The sequence below is a fragment of the Cenococcum geophilum genome (genome assembly GCF_001692895.1).
Source record: "Cenococcum geophilum 1.58 unplaced genomic scaffold K441scaffold_26, whole genome shotgun sequence".
Taxonomy (NCBI): Eukaryota; Fungi; Ascomycota; class Dothideomycetes; order Gloniales; family Gloniaceae; genus Cenococcum; species Cenococcum geophilum.
This window is the reverse complement of record NW_027137584.1, coordinates 213,474-224,753: the sequence shown is the minus strand read 5'-3', so window position 1 is coordinate 224,753 and position 11,280 is coordinate 213,474. Positions and strand designations below refer to the sequence as shown.

The following is an 11,280-nucleotide window of genomic DNA, read 5'->3' as shown; positions in this document are numbered from 1 at the left end:
TCCTCGCCTAAAAATTGCGTTATATAACAACATTCAAGAACGTAAATATATACCCCCTCTTATACCCATACCACCACTAAATATTTTAGATTTTATACTTAGAGCTACTTATAATAAGCGTTCCTAAAAGATCTACTAATTTAGTGTTCTAAAATTAGACGTTATTAACGTTTTATATAGGGGTCGTTAATTAAGCTCCTAAGATACGATTTTTAAAGTTTAATACTATACTAATATTACAACTTTCTTATAGTGGCTGAGCTACCCCTAATCTCCTCCCTTCCCTCCCCTCCCTTTCTTCCCCTTCCTCCTATTACTTGGTACTAAGCCATTACGTTATTGTGTTAAGGTAGTAGACAGCCATACAGCGATTTGGTTATTAGGCGATTAAAAATATTTAGTATATAAAGCTTTAAATCGGAATTATAATTAATTGCTCTATTATATTCTACGTAGAGGGCTCTGTATTAAAGCTCTATAGTCTAAATATATACTAGATTCGTAACTAATATAATCTTAATTACTAGCTATAAAAGCTCTATTAAACGCCCCTACGTTAAAAGCCTCTAAGCTAATAGCTTCTGGATTAAAAGCTTCTAAATTAAGGCTTTATATTAAAGCTCTAAATAAAAGGCTTAGTAAGCGTAAACTCGGTTAAAATTTTCGTTAGTTTTTACCCTAATGATTATCTTTATAATTATATGTAACGGTAATTAAAGCGGCTTACTATAGGATGCTGCCACCACAAATAGGGAGGGTGGCCGACCCGCTCCGGCTATACCCTTATTTTTATACATTAGCGCGGTTAAGGAGGATGTTAAGTATCGCCCTAAAACTAATTTTATTCTAGTGACCTTTCCTACTATAGTTTTGTTCTTTTTGCTAGAATATCTAATAACTATTAAGCTCTTAGCTGGATAGGCCGCTACTAAAGGGTATATTTAATAATAAGGATATTAGTAAAGTAGAAGGCGAGGAGTAGGAGGTAGAGCTCTTACCAAAGGAGCAAGCTAAGGCTCGCCTTACGGCCGTAGTTGCTGCGGAGGCTACTACTTAGGAGGACGCCGCTGCGAATAAGGAAGCTTTGGCTAAGGAGGAGGAGGAGGCTATTAAGTATAATAGTGAGGTAGAGGATAAGGAACGGGAGGGTAGCGAGGAGGAGCTTCCTAATATTAATTGAGGTATAATATAGACGATTTTATATATAATTTGGTAAGGTTTGTTACCTCTACTTTTAATTCTTAATACTATAATATTGCTAAGACTTACTATATTAGGTTTAGCGGGTAGACTAAAGCTCTATAGAGCTCTAGGATCTAAATCTAGTTTCTATAAAACTGGACTGGATTAATCCTTAAATCCAGTCTAGTTTAGTTTAAAAAGATTACTGCTTTCTAAGACTTAATTACTAGCTCCTAAGGTACCTATAGGTATCGCTGCGCTAAGCTAATAGTAAGCTATTAGTTAGAGAAGCATCTATTTAGTTTAGCTAGAAGGATTCTAAAGAAATAATATAAGGTAACTGTAATATATTAATAGGAGTGATTATAAGAGCTTAGTTTTATAAGAGTCCCTCTCTCTAAGGACTAATTTAGGCGTTATGAAATGCAGTATATAAATAGGTGCTATTAGCTAATAACACCGCTAATTCTCTATTTACCGCGCTAATTTCCTAGACTTCTAATCCCACTTTATATATAGTAATATAATTAATTATATCGGAAACTATAACTACTAGTTATTTAATAGGCGAGCTAGCCTCCATAAGCCTAACAATTATATTAATTCGCGATTATAAACTAGGTTATATATAGTTAAGTTAAAAAAATATATAAAGTTCTTATAGTCTAGGTTGATATTGTAAATATTAATATATCTAAGTATATTAAGTGTAATAAGCCATTTCCTGCTAGGAGAAATGCGTATATCCTAGACTTTGTTAACTGCCCTATATATCCCTAATAAGGGCGTAATAGTTCTAGAGCGGTTAATAGGCCATACTTTTATAACGTCCTTTTTAGCTAGCGTTAGAATATTCTAAGCGTATGCTAAGATGGGCTTATTATTGTTAGAGTACTAGAAAACTTTATGTAACTTAAGTTCCTAGTTATCTAAGTAATTAGAACTAATTTAGCCGGTAAATAGTACTGTACCTAGGTTTAAAAATCCTAAGAAGCCTTTATAGAAGCATATAAAAATATTTTTACTAAAAAACTAACTAAAGTCTACCTAAGTGCCGGATTGGTAAATAAGTTTTACCTTATTATTGGGAGATACCTTAAATACATTAATAATAGGAGTGCTACGGCTGATTGCGATAAAATGACGTTTGTTAGGGGCCTAAGTAATATAATGGGCTCTATAGAATTTAATATAGGCGATTCTATTAAAGCTAGGTAGCGCTTAATCGGCTCTAAAGCTAAATATAGTAGTATAACTAGTGTTATAGAGGTCTAATTAATATAGTAAAGCTGCTACCATTATCTAACCGGACGAGGAGAATGTTATAGAAAGCTATGCCTTACCAGGATTAGGTTAAAAGAGGCATTTACTTATTATAGTAGTAAGGAGGGTTAACTTAGGATAGGAGTAAAGCTTATTAGGCTAAAATAGTATTTATTATACTAGCCTAATAGGCAACAGCAATTATTTACTTAATATTACTTAAGGATAGGCTTAGATTACACGTAACCTATAAAAATTTTTAGTGCACTACTATTATACTAAAAGGACTAATCTAGTTAGGCTTATAACTAACTAGACCCTATAAACCCCGATTCTAATATAACCTCTCTTATTTAGCTATAGAAATTGTCTTATATTATCTAAGGTTATATAACCTAGCGTCTCTTAGGCAGCCAAATAATTTAAAACGCTTTTTATACAAGAACTAAGTATTATAGTATATTAGATTAGAATAATTATAAACTAAAAATACTGTACTATATCAGTTAGACCACGCCCTTGTAATATTTACTATAGTATAGCGGCGTCTGACCGTACTTATCCTTTAAGTTAACGTCGGCATTAGCCTTAAGTAGCAGCTTAATTACGGCCTTATCCCTGATCTAGGCCGCCTCTAATAGCGGTATCCGACCGTGCTTATCTTCCTTTAAGTTAACGGCGGCCTTGGCCTTAAGTAGCAGCTTAATTATAGTTATATGCCCATTTTAGGCTGCCTACCATAGCAGCGTTTAACCGTACTTGTCTTTTGAGTTAACCTTGGCCTTAGCCTTAAGCAGTAGCTTTACTAGGGCCTCGTCCCTATTCCAGGCCGCCTACTAAAGCGGTATATAACCGCCCTCGTTAACCTTGGCTTTAAGTAGCAGCTTAACCGCGGCCTTACGCCCATACTCTGCTGCCTAGTATAACGGCGTATGACCGTACTTATCCTTAGAGTTAACATTAGCTTTGGCCTTAAGCAGCAGCTTAATTACGGCACTATGCCCCTCCGCAGCCGCCTACGCCAACGGCGTCCGACTATGCTTATCCTTTAAATTAACGGCCGCCTTAGCCTTAAGTAGTAGATTAACTACTGCCTTGTGTTTAAGATATGATCCGAACATTAGAGGACTTATAAATTAAGGTTTTTATTTAAAATTATAGGCGCTCCTCTAGTATACCTGGAACTAGGTCGCGAAGTACTTAAATTAAGTATTATAGACTTTAAGAACTAATTATAATATTTAATTTCTTGCAGTATTTAATAAATTTTAGAGGTGGGTAGCCTAAGAACCCGTGGCATAAATTAAGTAGTTGTATTATATAGTTATAGATATATAATATACTAATCTGTTAAAATCTCTGAATAATAGGTAGGTTAGGTATATTTAGGCCAAAAGAGCCTCCGATTTTTTTAGAATAAGAAAGTGCTTCTAGCTAGTAGCAGTAGCCTCGGACTTTGTAAGAAGGAATTCCTTCGTGGTTTAATAAATAAGATAGACTTTCTAGTCTACTATAGTTATAAAGAGACCGTAGAGGTGTCTTACTAATGCTTTAAATCTTGCTTTATTATTAAGGTCCGGTTTAAGGTCGTTGTAAGAGCGATAGTAGTCCTCTATAGTAAGAGTAATGTTTATTTCTTTTAGAGTTAGGGGCCTTATTGCTGCTATAATCATATAAAGTAGTTTTTATGCTTATAATTAATTATCTTCCTTAATTCTTGCAAGGATTGCTTTATATACTTTATTAACTGTGGGCGGAAGGGTACTAATAACTGCCTTTAGATTTCGACTTGTTGGATAATTTGTTTTTTAAATAATATTAAAAACGAGCGTTATCTAAAGATATGTCCGATAGGTTATTTTTAATAACTCTATCTTAAGATCTGACTGTTTTAACTTATTAAGCATAAGTTTAGATCTAAGTTACAATACCCTTTATCTAATAACTAAGTTAATTTTATAACTAATTATAACTAATTCCTACTTGCCGAATAGTTAAATTGTAGGGAACTTAGAAGTAAGATTATTAAAGCGCCGTTTAATATCTGGGTAAGGTCGACTGGTAATATATATCTTAAGTTGAGATGTATTTTTTTTAGAGCTTGCTTGTTAGTAGAATGTATTAAGGGCATTAATAATCTAGTACCGTCCTGCTTTTACGTATTTATTAAGTGCATCTAGGATGTAAAAGACTTCCCTAGCCCCTAGGTCAGTCACTGTATTAATTAAAATGTCCTAGAGGATATAGAATAATTTAAAAAGTTTATCCCTATTAGCGGCGAAATCTAATATAGTATGTTTAATAAGCGCTGGCTTCTGTTAAAAAAGTTAGTGTAATAATGCCGAAAGCGCCGTAGCTATACTTTTCTATACGTTATTGTCGTCCTTAAAGAAAAAGTAGCAGGTGGTGCGGGTCTAACTATTTTTAAAGTCCTCGTTTATAAATAATTTGGATAGAACTAATTTTCCGTAGCTAGGATTAGTAGATACCTAAAGGAGACTTAAAGAGTGGCTATTATTCCAATTTACAAACTTTTAGTGCTGGAGAACCTATTAGTAGGTACCTCTAAGCCGGCCAGGATTCCTGTCCTTAAACTGTTTATAGTTGGAAGCTAAAGTACGCAGCGCTTACATACATTCCCGTTCTTTATCACTCTATATTACTTCTCAGATTAGCCTTTTAACTTGATATGTATATAGTTAAATTACCTCGCGCATTATCTAAACGTCTATTAATCTTATCTTGGAGCCAATGGAATGCATTTGTCTTTCCCTCGCCATCTATCTCTCGCACGGCACGAATAGGTTATAGTCTATTTTAAATATATTAATTGTAGGGGGTATAGGCCTATAGGGCGGGATCTAGGCGATATCCTAGCGTTTATAAGGCTTTTTAGGCCTAAACTTTGGAGATCTGGCCTAAATCCTACCCGGTGCCCCTAATGGGATAGCCCGCCGCTAGACCTAAATAGGACTATAAGTAACTAATCTAATATACATTATAAGGGGGATAAATAGGTAAAAAGAACGACCTATTAAGTGTAGTTATAAGCGATAATATTATTGACTGTGTTGAACATCTGGTTAAATACCTAAGTTATAGGGTTTTTGGCTAAGTAATGTATAGATACGTGATATCTATCTCTTATACGGTATAAATAGGTTATAGTCTATTTTAAATATATTAATTGTAGGGGGTATAGGCCTATAGGGTGGGATTTAGGTGATATCCTAGCGTTTATAAGGCTTTTTAGGCCTAAACTTTAGAGATTTGGCCTAAATCCTACCTAGTGCCTACTAGCGAAGCGCCTACTACCTATAAAGAATTAAGTTAAAATGGGAGCGATTTCCGTAGTATAAACTGTATAATGAAATTAAGACATTATATAAGGAAAGAAGGTAAGGGAATAAGGAGAATGGGTATATATTATTGACTTAGTCGCTTAGTTAACACGTTACTACGGTTTTAGTAGAATTTAGTAGACTTGGCCGAACTTAGCAGAATTCGGCAGATTTAGCAGAATTTTATAGAATTCAGTAGACTTAGCAGAATTTGGTAGACTTAGTAGAATTTAGCAGAATTTGGCAGAATTTAGTAGAATTTGGTAGAATTTGGCAGAATTCGGTAGACTTGGCAGAATTTGGCAGAGTTTGGTAGAATTTAGCAGACTTAATAGAACTTAGTAGAGGTTATGGATATTGCTAATATTGCGGGTGTTGCGAATATAGGATAATTTTGCGGTGGTAGGTAGAGTATGGCAGAATGCGGCAGATTACGGTAGGTAGCGTATGTAAGGTATTATGGGGTAGTCCCGTAATAGAAAGTATAGAGTTCCTATTTTAGGCTTCCCTAGCTAGTATAGGTATACTCCGCTAGAAATTTAAGTTTAATTAAAGTTGTTTGGTTTCTAAGGTATTATAGTAAAGTTTTACTATATCTAATATCTATTAACCTAACTGCGCCGTTTATGACTTTGTAAAGCTATAATTATATATATGCTGCGCTGCACCCCTACGGAAGGAGTGGTTAGAGTAGCCGTTAGGTAGGATACTACTAGTAGCTAAGCGGGTTAATAGAATCTTGCGTACTACTAGCGCCGAAAATATTTTATTATTAATGCTGAATAATAGATCTAATAGAGGCTGGGGGTTATAGTTAAATAACCGTATTATTGCGGCTATGGGGTATAGACGATCTCCTAGTATAGCGGCGATCTGGATATTAACGCTACTATAGGTTTTGTCTGTCTTGCTCTATTTTAGGTAGAAGACTATTAAATAGCTATTAGGGGTAATTCTAATATTATTACAGAGGGCCCTTATAGTGCTAAAGTCCTTAACTTTCCTATTTAGGTATATAATTTCTCCTATATATAGGAAACCCGTAAACGCCATTGTAAATACTGCGTTTATGTTTATATCCGCCTTATAGGGTCTAGAGGTAATAATCTTGTTTAAGATATCCTTTATAATTAGTAGTTTAGTCTTTTTAGTAAATAGGAATAGTGATATAGCCCCTACTAGGGCCCTTTTAATAGTATAGTCTTTAAAGGCGGCGATTAAGTGACCTAGGTCTATATAACGAGATTAAATTATAGAGATATAGTTAGAGAGGGTTTCTGGCTTAATCCTGCCTATTAGAGGGGCGGCTATACTAAACACTTATTAGGTAATCTACTCCTCTAAGTTTATCCTTTTAGCTAAATACGGTAATAAACCGTTTAGGGCTAAGAAGGCCTCCTAACTCTTAATAGTAGAGGAGTAGCCTTTCCTTATATTAGCTGCTAAGCTATACTATATAAGTAGTAAAAAGTAATAAGACCTACCGATCTTACTCTAGAAGGTTAGGGGGGGTTAATTAAATAACTTTGGGTTAACTATAAGAGTTAGCAGCTATCTAGAGGAGAGATATTATTTTTCTAGTAAGAAGCCTTTATTTATCCAGTAAGAAGCCGTCCTTTATTTAGTAAGAAGCCGTTATTTATCTAGTAAGAAGCCGTTATTTGTTTGCTACTTAGGGTATAATAATAATAATTTCTTATAGTTAAATCGTAAGAGAGTATTAGTAAGCCTATTGTTGGCGCTGGAGACCTATATAGTTATTATAGTAATATTATTTGTTATTAAGGATATAAGTATCTTTTAGAGTAATTGGTTTCCAGAACCTTTTATAATATTATTTTAGATACCGCTATAAGCAACTATATTGTTTATATAAATATAAAGAGACCTATGCCGCTAGACTGATAATTACTTTTTAAATACCTTTGTAATAGTATGTATTTCTTTTAGGTTAATATAGTTATCCGCCTAGTTTAATAGGGGATAATAGCTAAAGGCCTAGGCCTAGGGTAGGGAAGCCGTGTGATTAGGCTAGTGGCTATTCTCTTTACTAAAGTAGAAGCCTCTATAGCCTTTAAGTAATAAGGCGTTGGTAAATAAGTGAAACTACGGCCTCTCCTTATTATTAAAGAATAGTATACCGTTACTTAATATAAGAACCTTAAGCTAGAGGTTAAGGTCTTTTTTTAGCTTTAGGGGGAGGTAATAGGGTATATTTCTTAATAACCTAGTAGGCCATTTTATTATAAAGTCCTATAAGGAGCGAGAGTATAAGCGCCTAAGGTGGATAACTTTTATATACTATGCTAGGCGGCCTACTAGTTATTAGGCTTACTATAATAATAGCTAGCCCTTTTAAAGGGCTTTAGTTACCTAATTAATAGCTTTCTATTACTTAGCTGGTGAGAGTTTTATCTCTATCGCTATAGTGTTAATAGTGTAACCTAATACTTTAGCCTCTATACCTTTAATATTCTTAATATTATTTTAGGGTACCCCTAGCTAGTTAGTAACTAAGAGGTATACCTTCTTTAGTAATGGCAGTATAGTTAGACACTTAACTACGAATATAAAATTATTAAGGTAGTGCTTAATAGCGGAGTTAATCTATTGTGCTAGGATCTAGTAAAAACCTTTAGCAAATAAGTTAAAAAGGAATGGGGCTGTTTATAAGCTAAATGGTAGACAGTATTTAATATATATAACTCCCTTTTAGATAAAGCCGAGTAGGTAATATAACCGTACTAAAACGGGCACTATCTAGAAGGTATCTTTAATGTCTTGTTTAACTAGGTAGCAGGCTCTACTAGCTGTAATTATATATACTAGTATAGTCTTTATTTGGGTATAGTGTAGTGATACCTAGGCTAGGTTAATAGAGTTATTAACTAAGAAGCCTTTAGGTGAAGAAAGGTCGTAAATATAGCGGAAGCCGCTATTTGCCTTAGGTACTAGGCCTAGGGGTAAGGTAACTATAGAGTTAGTGGCCTATATACGGCCTAGGGCTAGGTTAGTAACGATCTTTTTAGAGATAAGGTCTTTGTTATTATATAAAAAAAGGTGGTTTTTATAGATATTAGGTAGTATAGGTAATAAGGGACCTATCTCCGCCCTATAGGTAAGGATATTTTGTAAAATTGCTAGGAGATTTCTAGGGTACCTATAAAGGAGCGTGCTCTAAGTAAGAGGTCTTAAAGGTAATGGTGAGTTAGCTAGGAAAGTTGTTTATAAGTAAGTTTTAAAAAGAGGTACTAAATTAGGCCTGCCTTAGAGTTTTGGCGTCTGTGGTAAATTTATCTAGATAGTTAAACTTAGGAAGATGTCTTTATCTACTATTAAATCCTAGGTCTAACTACTTACGGTAGTAAGCTACCTAGGGTATGACTTTAATGGGTGGTTTTTATTACATTTAGAGTATGCGTGGTAGTAATAATATAGATCTTCTTTATAAGCCTACTGGTTATTTTAGCTGTAATAGGGCTTGCTAGAGGGGAGGGAAAAAGAGGTATTCTTTTGCGATCTTTTTAATGCTATACTACAGACTTTAAGTCCCTGGCTTTATGCCTTTATATTAGCTGCCTAGTAGTATAGGGCCTTAAACTAGGTAGGTATGTCCTAGTTACTAGGCTTAAGCTAATTACGATCTATAATATACCTATAGTAGTTAAGTATAAGGTTTAGGATGGAGGTTTAGTTATAGGTCGCGGAGTAGTTATGGATCTTATTTATCTAGAGCAACATTCTTATATAGAGGTTAGTTGGGTATATATAGAGAGTGCTTATAATTACTATATAGTTTATAAATCCAGTAAACTAGACCTCCTTATTCTTATAGACCTTATAGCTAGTAGTAGGTCTCTTTAAAATAAGCTTTCCGTTTTTAATAGTAGCTATATTAGAAAGGTCTAGGCGGCTAAAGTATACCTATAGATGGGCTAGGTTCTTTAGGCGGAAGGATCCTTTCTATATATTATAGAGGTCTCTTCTAGCTAGGCTAGGGAGGTTAAGCTTAAGCGTGCCTAAGCCTTTTGGTAGGTTATAGGACTTACCTAGTTTATCTGCCTTAGTAGTAGAGGTGTGCTCTAGTGGAGTAGGCTGCTTTAGAGCGGCTAGCCTTACCTAGTGAAGCTCCTCTTCCTATTTTATCTTTTAGATCTATACCTATTCCTCCTACTCTCTCTTTTAGATCTCTAGGTTATAGAGTTATTAGGACCTCTTGTCTTATTTTCTAGCTCTTTCTTCTTCTAAAGATAAAACTATAGTATATTTAGTAGATGGGATGGTAGTAGATAAGGAGGTAGATAATAGGGCGGTTAAGTAAGGAGTTTTTGAATGGGTGCTATTAGCTGGAAAGTCGGTTATAGGCCTTAATAATTATCGCTACTAGGAACACTAATTGTAAGTAATCTATAATGAAAAGAACGACCTATTAAGTGTAGTTGTAAGCGATAATGTTATTAACCGTGTTGAATATCTGGTTGAATACTTAAGTTATAGGGTTTTTAGCTAAGTAATGTATAGACACGTAATATAGATAAGCGGTAAAAATATATTAAAAATGCCGAGTAGGCAATAGACTTAATCCTCTGAAATTATCGTCTCTTGCTTTGTAGCCTATAGCCTTTGCTTATTAAAGCTGAATTAAGACAGACGTTCTTAAAGTGCCTCCGCTTTAATCCTAGTAATTTTATAAATCTAATGTCCTAATAAGTCCTTATTACTAAGTCTTTTACTATCTTAAGAGAAAAACTTAACTAATTGCGGAGTAAGAAGTTCTTGGAGTGTCTAGCCTTAGGTAAACTACTAACTTTGTTTAAAAGCCGGTTCCTATAAAGGGTTAAAAAGTCTAGAGTGTTTGCCCGCTAAGACGTCTAAGAGATAAATATAATACTTTGCTATATTACTATACCAGTGGAATATTAAATTGATGGTGGTTTGGAGCTTAATGGTATCTAATTTATTAATGTAACAACTATTAACCCAGAAGTATTGCAGGCCGTCTTTTTTAGCTTATTTACTATAGAACTAGATCTTTTAATGGCCGTTTTTGTTGTTTCTAAGGTGATGAGTTAGATTATGGAATGTAACTTCCTAGTTATCTGCCTCCTAGGTATATAAAAGGATTGTATAGCTAGGAATATTGTTTTTCTTAAAGCGGGTTAGGCTGAAGCTGCCGTTGGCGTTAGAACTGAGAAGCCGTATATTAAGGGGTAGAATGTAAAGGGTAGGGTGTAAGCAGGAATAAATATTAAGATTCTTAAGAAAACTTTTGGCGAAAGGTAATGCTGATACTGTCTTGTTATAGAAATCTTATAGTTTATTAGTATTAAAGAACTGGTAAGAATTACTATGGCGCAGAGCGGGGGGCAGTAGTTAAACGCTAACTATACACTTTAATGGGTGCCTGCTGCGAAAGAACTCTGCTAGATATTAACTCTAAATAGGAAAGACCCTTGTTAGGAGGACTATGTGGTAAGAATAAATTAAAGTATAA

The 11,280-nt window shown here is 34.4% G+C and overlaps 2 protein-coding genes across 2 annotated transcripts; both read right to left on the bottom strand.

Annotated features, from left to right (window-relative positions):
• Positions 1 to 3,947: 3,947 nt before the first annotated feature.
• K441DRAFT_565141 (uncharacterized protein) lies at positions 3,948 to 4,130 on the bottom strand (the record flags this gene model as incomplete). The annotated part of the gene is made up of 1 exon (XM_067643683.1): positions 3,948 to 4,130. A coding segment is annotated over one exon (183 nt), but the record flags the coding sequence as incomplete, so codon positions are not given.
• A 6,483-nt stretch (positions 4,131 to 10,613) lies between these two features.
• K441DRAFT_564810 (uncharacterized protein) lies at positions 10,614 to 10,796 on the bottom strand (the record flags this gene model as incomplete). The annotated part of the gene is made up of 1 exon (XM_067643672.1): positions 10,614 to 10,796. A coding segment is annotated over one exon (183 nt), but the record flags the coding sequence as incomplete, so codon positions are not given.
• Positions 10,797 to 11,280: the final 484 nt, after the last annotated feature.